The following is an 18,204-nucleotide window of genomic DNA, read 5'->3' on the forward strand; positions in this document are numbered from 1 at the left end:
ATTTATTTATTTATTTGAAAGTCAGAGTTACACAGAGAGAGGAGAGGCAGAGAGAAAGAGACAGGTCTTCCATCCACTAGTTCACTCCCAAATTGGCCAGAGCTGTGCTTATCCGAAGCCAGGAGCCAGGAGCTTCTTCTGGGTCTCCCATGTGGGTGCAGGGGCCCAAGCAAGGACTTGGGCATCTTCTACTGCTATCCCAGGCCACAGCAGAGAGCTGGATCAGAAGTAGAGCAGCTGGGACTTGAACCAGTGCCCATATGGGATGCCGGTGTTGCAGGTGGCAGCTTTATCCACTACGCCACAGCACTGGCCCCCCAGCTGTTTACTTTCAAAAAACTGATATAACAATTTCATTTTTTGCATTATTGTCACGATTTTTACTAGGTTGTCAGTGTAATATTTCACTCATCTTCAGCATCCCTGGAACACCTCGATGTCATCCTTATCTTAGTGAATTCTTTATGGAATGCTTTTGTTTTTTACAGAATAGGTTTTTGATTTTTAGACTTATTTTCTCTACCAAGGAGAATTATCACGATTTGTTTTTAAATAGATATGACCCCTGGGCTAGCTCAGTTATCCTTTTGTTATCATCCATACAATTGAATATTTACAGTTGCTTTTCAACCATCTCTCAATATTTAAGCATTTTTTATTCACTAATACTACATTTTTATTTACGCAAATAAGTGGAATAAATTAGCTTGTTTGAAAGAAAAAAAAAATCTTGTCCTTATCAGGGCACCTTTTTTTTCCTTCCTTTTGATAGAAGACCTAACAGTACAGGAAAACATCTATACAATACACGGAAACTGAGAGGCAGTTGCTAATCTGCCATCACACAGCCTTAGGAGTTATCTCTTCCCCTGCCTCCAAGCCTTGCCATCCATCTTCAGTGGGAAAGGATCTGAGACCTCTCTTACAATTGGATAGGCAGAGAGTGGAGACTGATGTCCTAATCTTCCTGTCAGGGCATTTATGCGTGGCTGACATGTAGAGAGACTGAAAAGACACATGGCCATGTCACTTTAAAAAAAAAATCACTTTCCATTATTTAAACACTGATGTATTTAGCTGTTGGGCTCTGCTTTTAGGTTCATGCCGCTCTACACTTTGTTGAAATTATTGTTCTAGTGTTTCCATCCTTCCCAGCTGTACCTAAAACTCTCCACTACAGGTTGGCGTCTGTTTGTAGTGGTGGGGAGGGGGTCACAGCTGGTGAGAAGCTGTGGCACTGAGGATCCGACTCGGGGAACATGGTTCAGTCCTTCGGTTCTGCAAGAGCAGTGCCTCCTACCCTGAGTTTTGGTGATAGCTCTTTGATGTGATGAAGAGGCAGGTTTTTACCCACTAACACAGGGTTCCGAATGACCCGGGGAAGGAAAAAGATGGAGCTGAATCTGAATCAGAGCCCTTTAGGAGCAGGAGTAGATTTGCAGCTTCAGAAACGCCTTTGCGTCAGAGCTCTTGGTGTGGTTATTTATCCGGGAGGTCCTCTCAGTCCACAACTTACTACCCTTGCGACGCCACACTTGGAGAATTAGAATTGCTTGGGGCAGAGATGAAGGACGGATGAGCAACTAGCCTTCTTAATATTGTTTCATCACTCCGAGGCATCTAGAGCTGTGTGAGATAATGCATAATCAGCCAAACTTTTAATACTATTTCTACCTTGCTTCCTATTTGCCTACAAGGTCCTTTGTCCTTCTGTTGGTAGAAAAGAAACATGGCATGGCTTGAAAACAAACTGAGAATCAGTTCCTGCTTCTAGTCAAGGTAGAATAACAGAAAATAGATTTATCATCCCATTTGACTCAACTGAAAAGTCGGAAAGTCAGAAATAGTAGTTTTGAAGATACTGGACACTGGTCAATGAAGAATAGTGACAGACAGGGAACAAATGCAGTAAGCCTTACCGTTTCCCCAGGCTCTATCTAGAGATGATTTCTAGGTTGTCTGACAGAGCCAGGAGCCAGGCAGGACCTGCAGGGTGCAGCTGAGGGCCTGGGGAGAGCAGGGTGGCAGGAGGTGACTGGAGGTGACAGGCAGAGAAGCAGATAGGCCATTGCTGCACAAGACAGCTCTGAAGACTTTCACAGCAAGGAGCTGGTCAGCATAGGCATTTAAATAAGCTCTACAAAACTGGAGAGACAAGGTCACTGGAAGAGATTAGAAGGAACACTCCCTGGAACTCCCTCGCAGGACCAGGAAGAGAGCTCATTCCCACCAGCCAGACTAAACACCGTCCCAGGTCACGGGCACTCGGGGTACTGAGAAGAACCTTGTCTCTGTTCTTGCTCTGCTCCCAAGTCAAATAGGTCTACAACCTTCCAGGTCTCAACCCAGGTACAATTCAAAACTCCTAGGATCTAATTACAGATCACCAGGCATCCAAATAAATCATAAAACACAACCCATATAATCAGAAAAAGCACTAAATTAAAACTGACCCAGAATTGACACAGGTGTTAGAAAGAACAAAACAGGGAAAGATCTTTGTAACTACACTTGGATGTTCAAGATGCTGGAGCAAGGACTGACCGGTGCATACTGAGCCATGGAGGGGCGACGGTTATCCTGGAAAGATGAACAGAAGATCAGGCATTGCAGAGGGAAAGTCTAGTGCACTAGAAGACATAGTAGCAGATTCCCGAAAGAAACATCACCAGAGAAAACATCCCAATATAAAGCGTACCAGCATTAGAGAATCCCGGTGTAATTTTAGTGCTCAAATGTGTGTATAACTGGAGTCCTTAGAAAGGAGAGGAAGGGGCTGGTGGGGGTGCGGGTACAGAAAACTATGGGAAGGTGCTGGCATTGCGGTTCACGGGGTGAAGCTGCCTCTTGCAGGGCTGCCATCCCATATCAGAGCACTGATTCCAGTCCCAGCTGCTGCACTTCTGTTCCAGCTCTCTGCCACTGTGCCTGGGAAGGCAGCGGCAGAAGGCCCAAGTGCTTCCACCTAAATTGAATTCCCGTCTCCTGCCTTCAGCCTGGTCCAGTCTTTGCCACTGTGGCCTTCTGGGGAGTGAACCAGCAGATGGAAGATTCTCTCTCTCTCTCTCTCTCTGCTTCTCCCTCTCTCTTTGTAACTCTGCCTTTCAAATAAATAAATATTTAAAAAACAATTAACAAGTGAAAAATGTGTGAAGAAATAAAGGCCATTTTCCCCGTTTTTTTCAACTCAAATTCTATAAATCTGATTCACATCAAAGAAGTTAAACAACCATTAGTATAGGAAACCTGAAGAAAGCCACAGAAAAGCACATCATAATCAAATCTCCCAAACTGAATGAGGGGGAAAGTGAGAGACGTGTTTATACAGAGGAATAAGAGGATGACAGCAAAGGTATCAGACACCAGGCAGACAGGATGATACGGGAGTGGCATCTTCAGGGTACTCAAGAAAACCTGTGAAACGCCATACTCGTTGAAAAGTATCTTCTTAAAACAAAAGTTTTCAGAAAAAAGATCGAGGAAGGAATTAATCACAAGAAATATTAAATCCTACAAGAAGCATTACATTAATTTAGCTTAATAAACTAATTATTCGATTGAATTAAAAATTACAAGAAATATTGTGATCTTACAAGAGATATTAAAGGAAATTCTTTTTAAGAATTTTCCTTGGGTGGAAATATGATCGTAAACAGAAAAATAAGGGCTGGTGCTGTGGCGCAGTGGGTTAATGCCCTGGCCTGAAGCGCCGGCATCCCATATGGGCGCCGGTTCAAGACCCGGCTGCTTCACTTCCTGTCCAGCTCTCTGCTATGGCCCGGGAAAGCAGTGGAAGATGGCCCAAGTCCTTGGACTCCTGCACCCATGTGGGAGACCCAGAAGAAGCTCCTGGCTCCTGGCTTCGGATCGGCGCAGCTCAGGCTGTTGCAGCCATTTGGGGAGTGAACCATCGGATGAAGACCTCTCTCTCTCTCTGTCTCTCCTCTCTCTCTGTAACTCTTTCAAATAAAATAAATAAATCTTAAAAAAAAAAAAACAGAAAAATAAAGAGTTCTGAAAATCTATCAGGGTAAATATATTGTGAAAGATATTTTGCTCATTATTTGTATCTTTCAAAATTGACCAAATAAAATTTAATACAGTATAAAGATTACCATATAGATAAAAGACAAAAGCCAGGAAGGAAGAAATGACAATATTATATTTTAAGATTCTTATACTATTTGGGTATTGGAATAATATCACTTGAAGATTGTCCATCATAAGTTTAATATGTATATTACATATATGTATATATAATATATACACATATATTATATATATGCATCCAAGTTTGTAATATATTTATATATATATCAATATATATATATTACAAACTTGGATACAACTACTGAAACAACAGAACTATACCTTATAAAACCAACAAAGGAAATAAAGTAGAATTATTAATAATACTCAATTCAAAAAGGGTATAAAACATTGGAAATGGAACATAGAACAATTGGGACAAATAAAAAATAGCTAAGATGGTAGACTTTAACCATATTATTGATCACTTTAAATGTTAATGGTTTAAATATTCCAATTAAGACAGAGATGTCAGACTGGCTAAAAGAGCAAGTCTCAACTTTATGCTTTCCATAAAATATGGAATATAGGGGGCGGAGCCAAGATGGCGGAATAGTGAGGGCACGCACCGATAGTCCGGGAAAATTTAGTTTAATAAAAGGGGAGTTACGGTAGCCTCAGAAAAAAGAACCAGGAAAATATTGCAGAGGAAACTCTTCTGGATTGAGTGGCCGTGAATCGGAGGACCTACTGGGAGAACAAGGTCGCCCACCGCACGGAAGCTGAGCCGCGGGACCGAGCCGTGGAAGCCGAGCCACGGGATCGAGCTGTGCAAGCCGCAGGCTCTGTGCGCCATGCTCGAAGGGGAGTGCGTGCCACACAGACAACAGCGGGAAGACTTGGGATGTCCAGGGCTCCGAGTCCACACATCGGCGCTGGAAGGGGAGGGGACCTGCGTGGAGAGCGTGGGAGCCCACAGTTCGGGAAACCAGCGGCAGACTCAACACACCAGCGCTGGAACGCGAGGTGAGCCGAACCTCAATCGCCCGAGACACCGGCAGGCAAGTGGAGAGAGGAGACTAGAGGGAACGACCCCCGGTGGGGGGGAAACTTCACCAGACTAACTGGAAGAGAGAGAGAGGAAAAAAAAAAAAGGGTGACTGGTACGGACACGGGTTTCTCTCTCTCCGCTCACCTCACAAGGGCGAGCAAGACAAAGAGCAGGCGCCATCTTGGACATACGTCATAAGCAGAGCAACCTCAGGTCTGCACCAGCCCTGAGCCTAGCAGAAAAACCTGACTCTGGGCGGGGCAAATTAACAGGAGATTAGGATCTAGTAAATTTGTGGTGCTACTGAACTGAGACTGTGAAAAAAGAGACGGTGGGGGAGAGAACTCACGGAATTCACGTGAGCACTCTCCAGAGACGCTACAATTCCGTAACTTTGGCAACCCAGTGGGAGACTGAAGGAGAATTTGAGCCCACTCTGAGGGCAGAACAGATTCCCTGTGTGGTCCTTGGGAAAGAGCTTCCTATCTCTGGCTCCTGTGGGTATATCATTTGCCTGCTAACTACCTCCAACTTCGTTCAGCTGTGCAGAATAACTTCCCTTTTGAATCAAAAAAAAGAAAGAGAGAGAGAGAGAGAGGTTTACCACGCCTAACCTGGGAGTGTCACCTTTGGCACACCAAACAGAGCTCTCAGGCCACACCCATCTCAAGCCCTAAGGCTCCATCAAAAATAGATAGTCCACTTAATCTAGAGTCATAGTATAACAAGAAAAAGCACCACAGTGAAGAAACCAAATATCTCCAATATGCCAAATAACAAATGCAAAAACCAAGGTAATAAAAACAAGGAAATCACCATGAAGCCCTCAAATGAAAAAGACACCCCAATTCAAGATTATGAGGATGATGAGTTAGAAGAAATGCAAGAAGCAGATCTCAAAAAATTGATAAGAACATTAAGAAGTTCTCAAAAACAAATTCTTGAACTACAGAAATCCTTAATGGACAAGATAGAAAATCTCTCTCGTGAAAATGAAATATTAAGGAGGAATCAAAATGAAACGAAACAACTAGTACAACAGGAAACTCTGATAGTGACTGAAGTGAAGAATTCAATAGATCAAATGAAAAACACAATAGAGAGCCTTACAAACAGAATGGGTGAAGCAGAAGAGAGAATATCGGACTTAGAAGACAGAGAACAGGAAAGGATACAGTCAGACCAAAGAAAAGAAGAGGAAATCAGAAATCTAAAACATATTGTCGGGAATCTTCAGGATACTATTAAAAAACCCAACATTCGGGTTCTAGGAGTTCCTGAAGGCATGGAGAGGGAGAAAGGATTAGAAGGCCTTTTTAGTGAGATATTAGCAGAAAATTTCCCAGGTTTGGAGAAGGACAGAGAAATCCTAGTACAGGAAGCTCACAGAACCCCTAATAAACACGACCAAAAGAGATCCTCACCACGACACGTTGTAATTAAACTCTCCACAGTGAAACATAAAGAAAAGATCCTAAAATGTGCAAGAGAGAAACGTCAGATTACTCTCAGAGGATCTCCAATCAGACTCACAGCTGACTTCTCATCAGAAACTCTACAAGCTAGGAGGGAATGGCGAGATATAGCCCAGGTACTAAGAGAGAAAAACTGCCAGCCCAGAATATTATATCCTGCCAAGCTCTCATTTGTGAATGAAGGTGAAATAAAGACTTTTCATAGCAAACAGAAATTGAAAGAATTTGTTGCCACTCGTCCAGCCCTGCAAAAGATGCTTAAAGATGTGTTACACACAGAAACAAAGAAACACGGTCATCAATATGAAAGAAGGTAAAGGAAGGAAACCAAGGAAGGAAACCTCACAGCAAAAGATCACAGGGAATTCAAAGCATATATTAGAACTTATCTTTGGCAAATGGCAGGGCAAAGTTACCACTTATCATTAGTCACATTGAACGTGAATGGCCTGAACTGTCCAGTTAAAAGACACCGATTGGCTGATTGGGTTAAGGAACAAAACCCATCTATTTGCTGCTTACAAGAAACACATCTTTCCAACAAAGATCCATATAGACTGAAAGTGAAAGGCTGGAAAAAGATATACCATGCCAACAGAAATGAAAAAAGAGCGGGCGTAGCCATCTTAATATCAGACACCATAAACTTTACCACAAAAATTATCCCTCTTTGCAGATGACATGATTCTTTATTTAGGGGACCCAAAGAACTCTACTAAGAGACTATTGGAACTCATAGAAGATTTTGGCAAAGTAGCAGGGTATAAAATCAATGCACAAAAATCAACAGCCTTTGTATACACAGACAATGCCATGGCTGAGGAAGAACTTCTAAGATCAATCCCATTCACAATAGCTACAAAAACAATCAAATACCTTGGAATAAACTTAACCAAGGATGTTAAAGATCTCTACGATGAAAATTACAAAACCTTAAAGAAAGAAATAGAAGAGGATACCAAGAAATGGAAAAATCTTCCATGCTCACGGATTGGTAGAATCAATATCATCAAAATGTCCATTCTCCCAAAAGCAATTTATACATTGAATGCAATACCAATCAAGATACCGAAGACCTTCTTCTCAGATCTGGAAAAATTGGTGCTGAAATTTATATGGAGGCACAAGAGACCTCAAATAGCTAAAGCAATCTTGTACAACAAAAACAAAGCCGGAGGCATCACAATACCAGATTTCAGGACATACTACAGGGCAGCTGTAATCAAAACAGCATGGTACTGGTACAGAAACAGATGGATAGACCAATGGAACAGAATTGAAACACCAGAAATCAATCCAAACATCTACAGCCAACTTATATTTGATCAAGGATCTAAAACTAATTCCTGGAGCAAGGACAGTCTATTCAATAAATGGTGCTGGGAAAATTGGATTTCCACGTGCAGAATCATGAAGCAAGACCCCTACCTTACACCTTACACAAAAATCCACTCAACATGGATTAAAGACCTAAATCTATGACCTGACACCATCAAGTTACTAGAGAACATTGGAGAAACCCTTCAAGATATTGGCACAGGCAAAGAGTTTCTGGAAAAGACCCGGGAGGCACAGGCAGTCAAAGCCAAAATTAACTATTGGGATTGCATCAAATTGAGAAGTTTATGTACTGCAAAAGAAACAGTCAGGAGAGTGAAGAGACAACCGACAGAATGGGAAAAAATATTTGCAAACTATGCAACAGATAAAGGGTTAATAACCAGAATCTACAAAGAGATCAAGAAACTCCACAAAAACAAAACCAACAACCCACTTAAGAGATGGGCCAAGGACCTCAATAGACATTTTTCAAAAGAGGAAATCCAAATGGCCAACAGGCACATGAAAAAATGTTCAAGGTCATTAGCAATCAGGGAAATGCAAATCAAAACCACAATGAGGTTTCACCTCACCCCGGTTAGAATGGCTCACATTCAGAAATCTACCAACAACAGATGCTGGTGAGGATGTGGGGAAAAAGGGACACTAACCCACTGTTGGTGGGAATGCAAACTGGTCAAGCCACTATGGAAGTCAGTCCGGAGATTCCTCAGAAACCTGAAGATAACCCTACCGTTCGACCCAGCCATCCCACTCCTTGGAATTTACCCAAAGGAATTTAAATTGGCAAACAAAAAAGTGGTCTGCAGCCTAATGTTTATTGCAGCTCAATTCACAATAGCTAAGACCTGGAACCGACCTAAATGCCCATCAACGGTAGACTGGATAAAGAAATTATGGGATATGTACTCTTTAGAATACTATACCGCAGTAAGAAACAACAAAATCCAGTCATTTGCAACAAAATGGAGGAATCTGGAACACATCATGCTGAGTGAATTAAGCCAGTCCCAAAGGGACAAATACCATATGTTCTCCCTGATCGGTGACAACTGACTGAACACCAAAAAGGAAACCTCCTGAAGTGAAATGGACACTATGGGAAACGGTGACTTGATCAGCATAGCCCTGACTGTTAATGAACAACTTAATACATTATCCCTCTTAGTAGTTTTTTTGTCTGTTCTACTTAATATGACTGGTTTAATTCTGTAATTAATACACAGTTATTCTTAAGTGTTGAAAATTAACTGAAATGTGATCCCTGTTAAACATAAGAGTGGGAATAAGAGGGGGAAGAGATGTATAATTTGGGATATGCTCAAGCTGACTTGCCCCAAATGGTAGAGTTAGAAACATAGCAGGGGATTCCAATTCAATCCCATCAAGGTGGCATGTACCAATGCCATCTCACTATTCCAAGTGATCAATTTCAGTTCACAATTGATCATAATGAAAGGACTAAGAGTCAAAGGGAGCACATAACCAAGTCTAGTACCTGCTAACACTAACCGATGGAATAAATAAAGGGGAGAGTGATCCAACATGGGAAGTGAGATACTCAGCAGACTCATAGAATGGCGGATGTCCTAAATAGCACTCTGGCCTCAGAATCAGCCCTAAAGGCATTCGGAGCTGGCTGAAAAGCCCATGAGAGTATTTCAGGCATGGAAAGCCAAGACACTCTGGCAAAAGATCTCTGCAAGTGAGATCCCAGGGAAAGAACAGGTCTTCAAAGAAGGAGGTACCTTTCTCTGAAGGGAGGAGAGAACCTCCACTTTGACTATGACCTTGTCTTAACAAGATAAGAATCGGAGAACTCAGAGGGCTTCCATAGCCTTGGAAACTCATGACTGGAGCATAGGGAGACTACTGATGCCATAGACAGGAGTGTCAATTGGTAAAGTCAACAACAGGAGTCACTGTGCACTTACTCCTCATGTAGGATCTCTGTCCTTAATGTGCTGTGTATTGAGATTTAATGCTATAACGAGTACTCAAACAATATATTTCACTTTGTGTTTCTATGGGGGTGCAAACTGTTGAAATCTTTACTTAATGCATACTAAACTGATCCTCTGCAAAAAAAAAAAAAAAGAAAAAAAGAAATTATCAACTCCCAACTTGATGCTCACTGGGATTAAACATGACAATAGGTCTGATCTGATTTCATCATCATTTAAAAAAAATCATCTATTATTTTTCACTTTATGTTCCTGTGTGGGAGCAAACTGTTGAAATCCTTACTTAATGTATACTAAGCTGATCTTCTGTATATTAAGATAATCGAAAATGAATCTTGATGTGAATGGAAGGGGAGAGGGAGTGGGAAAGGGGAGGGTAGTGGGTGGGAGGGACGGTATGTGGGGGAAGCCATTGTAATCCATAAATCGTACTTTGGAAATTTATATTCATTAAATAAAAGTTAAAAAAATATGGAATATAGACACAAACAGTTTGTTTATTTATTTTTTTGACAGGCAGAGTTAGACAGTGAGAGAGAGAGACAGACAGAAAGGTCTTCCTTCCATTGGTTCACCCCCAAATGGCCACTATGGCCAGTGCACTGCGCTGATCCGAATCCAGGAGCCAGGTGCTTCTCCGGGTCTCCCAAGCAGGTGCAGGGCCCAAGCATTTGGACCATCCTCCACTGCACTCCCGGGCCACAGCAAAGTGCTGGACTGGAAGAGAAGCAACCGGGACAGAATCCGGCGAATTCTTCACTCAGAAGAATGCATGTTCTTTTGAAGTGTACCAGAACAATTACCAGGATAGTAAATGTCTTGCCTATAACACAAATATCAATAAATGTCGTTCCCCGTCTTCGTGGAGGAACGACACTAAACCCTGCGCTGTTCTTTCGTCTGCTCGGCCCTCCCCGGGTTTGCTGCTGGTTCTTCCCGGGTTGGCTACTGTCCCTTCCACCTCCGTGGAAGGGCGGTTCCCCCTGGCCACTTTCCCCACTTCCGCAGGGGAGCAGCACACCGCTGGCCGGCTCTCTCGGGGGCTGCACAGGTGTTCTCCTTAGATGTTCCCCTTAGATGTTCCTCTTAGATGTTCCTCTTAGATGTTCCTGGTGCATGCCGTCTCTCTCCTCCTTTATAGTCCTCCTCTGCCAATCCCAACTCGGCTGCCCACACGCCGAGTACGCTGCTCTCCTCCAATCAGGAGCAAGTCCTGCTGTTTATTGGTTGAACTGGAGGCAGCTGGGTAGAAGCTGTTTACTCCTCTCCCAGCGCCATATTGTGGGAGAGCAGATGTATAGAATAAGTCTTAATTCCAGTAACTTAGTCTAGTCCGGGTTGCTCCCCACAAATAAATTCTTTTTTTTTTTTTTGACAGGTAGAGTGGACAGTGAGAGAGAGAGAGAGACAGAGAGAAAGGTCTTCCTTTTCCGTGGGTTCACCCCCAGTGGCTGCTGCGGCCAGCATGCTGCGGCCGGCACAACACGCTGATCCGAAGCCAGAAGCCAGGTGCTTCCTCCTGGTCTCCCATGTGGGTACAGGGGCCCAAGCACTTGCACCATTCTCCACTGCCTTCCCAGGCCACAGCAGAGAGCTGGACTGGAAGAGGGGCAACCGGGACAGAATCTGGTGCCCCAACAGGGACTAGAACCCGGTGTGCCGGCGCTGCAGGCAGAGGATTAGCCTATTGAGCCGCAGTGCAGGCCAATATCAGTAAATTTAAAAGCATTCAAGTCACACCATTTATATTCTGTGATTACAATGTAATTTAAGTAGAAATTAATAGGAAGATGTGTGAAAAATCACTGGAACTGGAAAAATATATACAGTATTTGGGAACTGAAAAGTATGCTTTCCAATTACCCAAGGATCAAAAATTAAATGAGAAATTAATCTGAGCTGGATAAAAATGAAAATACAGCATAGCAGAATTTGTGGGATTCCAGTAAGTTATATTTTGGGGAAAATTCATAACATTAAACAGCTATATTAGAAGAGAAAAAATATCAAATCAATGGTCTAAGAAATTAGAAGTATGAAAACAAATGAAACCTGAATTGGACAGAAGAAAGGGAATGTATGTAAGGTCGGAAATAAATAAATTAGAAAGCAAGCGAGTAGGAATCCATAAAATCTGTTTTTTTGAGAAGCTCAATGAAGCTTCTAAATTCATAGTAAGGCTGATCAAGAGGAGACACAGGAAGGAGTAAGGTGACATCAGTTCAGATCCTACAGATAACACAAAATACTAAGGGACTACTGTAAACAACTACATGTCAATAAATCTAACAATTTGGGTGAACTGAACAAATTCCTTGAAGGACACAAACTACTCAACTTCACTAAAGGAGAAACAGGTAGCAGAATGGCTTGGTATCTATCTTAAAATAGCATTTTATTCAAAAATCTTTCCCATAAAGAACCTACTGGCCTAGGCGATTTCACCAATCAATTTTCTAAAACATTTAAGGGAAAAATAACATCAGTTTTACATGAGCTAAAAAAAAAGAGAAGGAATTATACCCCTATTCAGTTCATGAGGTGGGCATTACTCTATGCCACAGCAGACAAAAATACCGCAGGAAAAGCAAACCACAGACCAACAGGCTTTCTCAGCATAGATGTGGAAGTCGGAGACAAAATTCTAGCAAGTTCAATTCAATAATACATTCAATGGAAAAACAGTGTTATCTCATGAGGCTTATTCTGAAAGTATTCAGATTTCTTTAACATCATTGAGATAAATCATACGATCATCTCAGCAAATGAATAAAAAGGCATTTGACAGAATTCAGTATCCATGCAGAATATGCATTTTGCCAGAGATGAGATGTTCTGGATGCCACTTCTGTCACTCCATGGCCCCTGGTGAAATCCAATTCCTTCCACCTGGGGTCCCAGGCTCACCGGGATGTGTCCTTGAGCCTGCACTTACTACTCTTTCGTATTTCTCTGTGCACTGCTCAGCGTAGCTAAACTGTACAGTTCTTTTAAACTGACCTTAGCTTTTTTGTCATCTTCATTTGGTTTAGGGGGTCCTGTGCCCTAGACTAATTGTTTTGAATCTTGGTTGTGCATTGGAATCACCTCATTATTGAAAAAGAAACTATAGATACCCAAGTCTGCCACTGGACACTGAGTCTCAAGTAGTGTGAGACGGTATCAGGACATGCAAAGCTCCCCAGGTGAAGTAACTGGGTACGCAGGGTTAAAACCAGGGGTCTAAGATATTCTCACAAGCTCCACACTTGCATATCACAAACCCACTTATTCTTCAAAGCTAAGTATGATGACAACTCCTTCACAAAACTGTCCCAGATCAGACGCTGCTGGAAGCTAGGTCTCTCTCCTCTGAATATCTTGGGATGTTACACGCCTTTCTCTGCGTTCTCACGGGCAGGTCTTTCCTGACATGAATGCAAGTTCTTAAACCACATTCTTAAGCTTTTTAAAGAACCATTTGCCCCAAGTATCTCATTTTTTATAATGGTAGGTATTGAATGAACGATTAGAGAAAGTGTTGGACAGTTGGGCTAATACTCCGGCATTCTCCACAGTTAAATAGTAATGGGGCACAAGTGACAGATTTTAAAAAGCATGGCACAGGGGAAAAATTTCCTTCAGATTTGACCATCAATTCTTGCTGACAACTTTCTTTAGTGCTCTCACAAGCCATATAAGCATGCCTTTATTACTCACAGTTTGCAATTTAACCTATTATTCTTATAATAAGTAAAGGATGGCTAAGGCAATGAATAGATGATTCAGTTTTTCTTCAATCCTAATATCAACTTTATTCCTGAATTTTTTTTGCCATAGAAACAAACAGCCATAAAATGGATCAGTAAGATAAGATTTTCGTTTCTCTGGGGCCAGCACTCTGGTGTAGAAGGCTAAGCTGCCACCTGCGGAGCCAGCATCCCATATGAGCACTGATTTGAGTGCTGACTGCTCCACTTCTGAACCAGCTCTCGGCTAATGCACCTGGGAGAGCATTAGAAGATGAGCAAAGTGCTTGGGAGCCCTGCATCCACGTTGCAGACCTAGAAGAAGAACTTGGTTCTTGGTTTCAGATCGGCTCAACTCCAGTTGTTGTGGCCATTAGGGGAGTGAACCAGAAGATGAAAGATCTTTCTCTGTCTCTCCCCCTCTCTCTCTGTAACTCTTTCTTTGAAATAAGTAAATAAATAAGTCTTCTCAAAAATGATTTTCATCTATCTACTTTGTCAATAACTTAACGACCTACCCTACTGAAGAAAAAAATATATTAAATTCCTCTAAATGATTCATCGGCAATAAAAAGGAGGTCCTTGAGTAACTGAGTTGATTGTATTTGTAGGGATGATACAGCACAGTTTTATCTGTCATACTTGGATAATTAATATTCCATGTTCATTGTCCTAGAAAACTACAGCAATTGCTTTTAATCACTGAGAACATGAAACAGTTATATTTCAATGGATTGATTAGGATTTTAGATGAAATCATAAATCTATCCACAGACTAGAATTCTATTTTCTATTGATTGTTTGGTTATACTTAAACAGAATATATTAGGAAATTCAAATAGAAGGTGTACCTGGATGTAGATTGGCCAACTTCTTCAAGAATCATAGAAAAGTGTTTGTAAATTTTCTCAGTGTGTCCTGACTGTGAAACAAGTTTCTCTGGATCACCAAACAAAGACAGGAAATAATCGTCTCCTTCCCCAATCATAGACGGCTCAGGGTTGAGGCTCAGTATCTGTTTCTTTGGACCTAAGAAGCAGCTGATTCCTTTCAAAAAATTGAGGGAAGCAAACAAGAACATAATAAATAAAAAGACATTAAAGAACCCAAAGCCTTAATCTTTGTTTCCTGCTTCTACAAAACTATGTTCTTTATATGCTTCACTCTCACTGTCAAACTCAGAACAGTTAGAAGTTGTTTAACCCAGTCTATTAAAAAACCAGTACGTGAATATTTTTAATGACATTCTCAATTTTGAGAGATTACTTCAGCTATTTTAAACTACCAATTATATTAACAGCAGAATGAGAGATTTATGGGGAGCAACTCGGACTAGACTAAGTTACTGGAATTAAGACTTATTCTATGCATCTGCTCTCCCACAATATGGTGCTGGGAGAGGAGTAAACAGCTTCTACACAGCTGCCTCCAGTTCGACCAATAACCTGCAGGAGCTGATCCTGCTCCTGATTGGAGGAGAGCAGCGTACTCGGCGTGTGGGTAGCAGAGTTGGGATTGGTGGAAGGACTATAAAGGAGGAGAGAGACAACACGCACCAGGAACATCTAAGGGGAACATCCGGATAACATCTGAGCAGCCCCCGAGAGAGCCAGCCGGAGGTGTGCCGCTCCCCCGCGGAAGTGGGCAAAGTGGCAGGGGGAGCCGCCCTTCCACGGAGGTGGAAGGATCGGCAGCCAACCCGGGAACGACCAGCAGCAAACCCGGGAAGGGTCAAGCAGACAGAAGAACAGCGCAGGGTCCTGTGTCGTTCCTCCACGAAGAGGGGGAGTGACAGAGATTATCTAGTTGTACTAGAAGCATCATTCATTTTTGAATAGGTAAAACATTTGAGTCTGCTAACTCGGCTTTGTTATAAATAAAAACAGCTTTATTCATTTACATATTTACCATACTCTCCAAATTGTTACTTATTTATTTAAATTTCAAATAAGTCCTTTCTACTAATGGTTAATGCTTTTCCAGTTTATGACTTAAACTTCCTCTATCAACTAATATAGATATTTTATTAGAAAGGTAAAAGAAACATGCTTAATCACTTTTTCTAGGATCTGCTCAGGAAGTTGTTCTTTAAAAATTCTCTCTATAAGATTCAAATACAAAACAAATGCCATGACTGTGCACAGAATTCAGAACAATGCCAGATGAATCTAACGTATTTATAAATAGCTACACTACAAAGATGGCTCAAGGTGAAGTGGAAACACATGTCTAGGATTTAGAAAGACCAACAAAGTTGTCTTTCTAAGCCAAGTGATTTAAACTCCTTGAGTGTGATGGTTTAGTTATCTCCAAAGACTCATGTGTTGAAGATTTTGTCACCAAGGTGGCATTAGAATGTCATGGAACCCTTAGGAGGTGGGGCTTAGTGGGAGGTCCATAGCTGATGGGGGAGTGCCCTTGAAAGGCAGTTCTCACAAGAAGGTTATTGTGAAAGTCTGACTTTGAGCCTAGTCTCTTTTTACATTCCCGGCTCAAGATGTGATCATGTGTTCTTGCCATTGTCTTCTGAGACCAACACTCGAGGCCAAACCCATGGGGTTGCTTGATCTCAGACTTGAGCCTCCAAAATTGTGAGCTAAGCAAATCTCTATTTCATTCACCACTAGCTTGTCTCTGGCATTTCATTGCAGTATGAGAAGATGGCTAATACACCACATTTAAGAAAATTGGAAATAATGAATATAGTGTACTGAGCACAGGGTTTAATATTTAGCCAGTACTCAATCAATGATAGTTATTTCAGTACAAAAGTTTTGGTTAATGTGACTTTGGGTATAAAATCCTCAAAAGATTAAGATAATCTAGAGTGTGCTTTACATTCTTATGAGAATACTTCAAAAAGCTCATGGAAAATAGGATTAAAAGATAAGTTTATTTTGATGCAGTAATTTCTGAAATCCAAATATAGTTTTTTCATAATGCAGATTTTTTTCTGTAAATTTTGGAGACTCCTTGGCCCCATATCTTTTTAAAGAAACAAACCAAGCTGAAAGATACAAAGAACAAAATCATAGTTCTTGGGGCAAGCACTTGACTTGGTGGTTAAGTTAAAAAAAATTCCTACCTCCTATGGTGGAATACCTGGGCTTAATTCTTGGCACCAGCTGCAGATTTTAGCTTTGGTGGTAGTGGCTTAAGTTGCTGGGCCTCTGCCCCCCAAGTTGGAGACATAGATTGAGTTCCTGGCTCCCAGCATCAGTGCAGACCATCCACAGGCATTGTGGGCATTTGGGGAATGAACCAGTGGATGGAAGCTGTCTCTCTTTGCCTCCCCCAACCTTCTCTCTCTTTCTGTCTGACTCTGAAATAATAAATCATTTTTTTAAATCATAGTTTTTAAAGTGTATTGCTCAAACTATTTGTTGAGAGGAAAAAAAAAACCAGTAAAGTAGTTCATTCCCAGACAAGTATTTACTTAATCCTTAAACTCTTTTGTAGGAGGGGAATAGATAGCATGTTTCTTAACAGCTCGACCTGAGGGATGAACACCTTCCAAAGCAAAGCAGTTCAGTCCCCACTGCTTTTCCATCTAAAACAACCAATGGCAGTGAGGCAAGCACAAGATTCAGTGGACCCCGACATGTGTCTCCAGAAGTAGGATTTATAGCAGCTGAAGGAGAAGAATGTACCCTAGGTCAATTCTCATTTTGCAAGGTGGAGCCACTAAATTTTGTTTTCCCTCCATGATTATGAGCTTTTGAAGTTTAACCCAATTACAGAATGTATGCCATGGTGAGATAGTGCCAATGATGGAAAATCTTCCCTCATGGATCTAAAATTTATATTTACATTTTAATCATGTAGGTTTGAGTGATTGCTAAAGGGCAGGGTAAATACAGGGATGAATTTTTGGAAAGCTTCTCTTGGTTATACAATGAAACAAGGATCATGAATATAGAACCAGTAGGACAAAGGCTTACAGAACAGTGTGTCAAAGGTTTAGAAACTACTAGAAGCAACATGAAATATGGATGAAACCCATCAACTTGTAAATGCCCACAAGATGGACATGGAAAATGGGGGTGAGAGATGGTCACCGAAGAGTTTGTGCTGCCAGTTAGGAAACATGTTGACTGACAATCCAAATACAGACCCCGAAGCCTAGTCTTTTCTAGAAGATGGTACTTACACATATGGTGGGATTGACAACAATTTTTTTTAATGAGCGCATACTGTGTGCTAGCCTTTGTGTTGACTGATTTGCATACACATGTTATTTAATCATTAGGCTAGCCCTGTAAAGTTGAGATTTTAATTTTCATTTTTTACATATGCAAACTGAGATCTGGAGCTGTACTCTGATGCCTCACACTGTAGAAGGCAAAATAACTGTACAGTCTGTGTTTCCAGGGGCAATGGTGTTTTACATAAACCATGAAAAAATCACTCTCAAAGTTTCCTAAACATGACAAGGGACAATCACACTATGGTGTGGGCATTGCCAAGTGCATTACTGACTGCATTTGCATACTGTACTACTGCTTTCGTTTTCTTCTCTTGTCAGTTCTCCTTACTGCTTCTGCCTTTTCTCTCTGTCATTTTTTAATCCTACTTTAAGTTTCTTCTTTCTCTTATCTGTCTAGGCCTTACTTGAG

General features: G+C 41.4%; 1 protein-coding gene across 1 annotated transcript in view; it reads right to left on the minus strand.

Annotated features, from left to right (window-relative positions):
* Positions 1-18,204, minus strand: part of LMNTD1 (lamin tail domain containing 1) — a 115,838-nt gene that overhangs the window by 18,729 nt on the left and 78,905 nt on the right. Inside the window, exon 4 of the mRNA XM_089304707.1 lies at positions 14,440-14,635. Within this exon, the coding sequence (XP_089160833.1) occupies positions 14,440-14,635 (196 nt within the window). The remainder of the gene's footprint in view (positions 1-14,439; positions 14,636-18,204) is intronic.

The sequence above is a fragment of the Oryctolagus cuniculus genome, chromosome 9 (assembly GCF_051225735.1).
Source record: "Oryctolagus cuniculus isolate XC-2025 breed Fujian yellow rabbit chromosome 9, ASM5122573v1, whole genome shotgun sequence".
NCBI lineage: Eukaryota > Metazoa > Chordata > Mammalia > Lagomorpha > Leporidae > Oryctolagus > Oryctolagus cuniculus.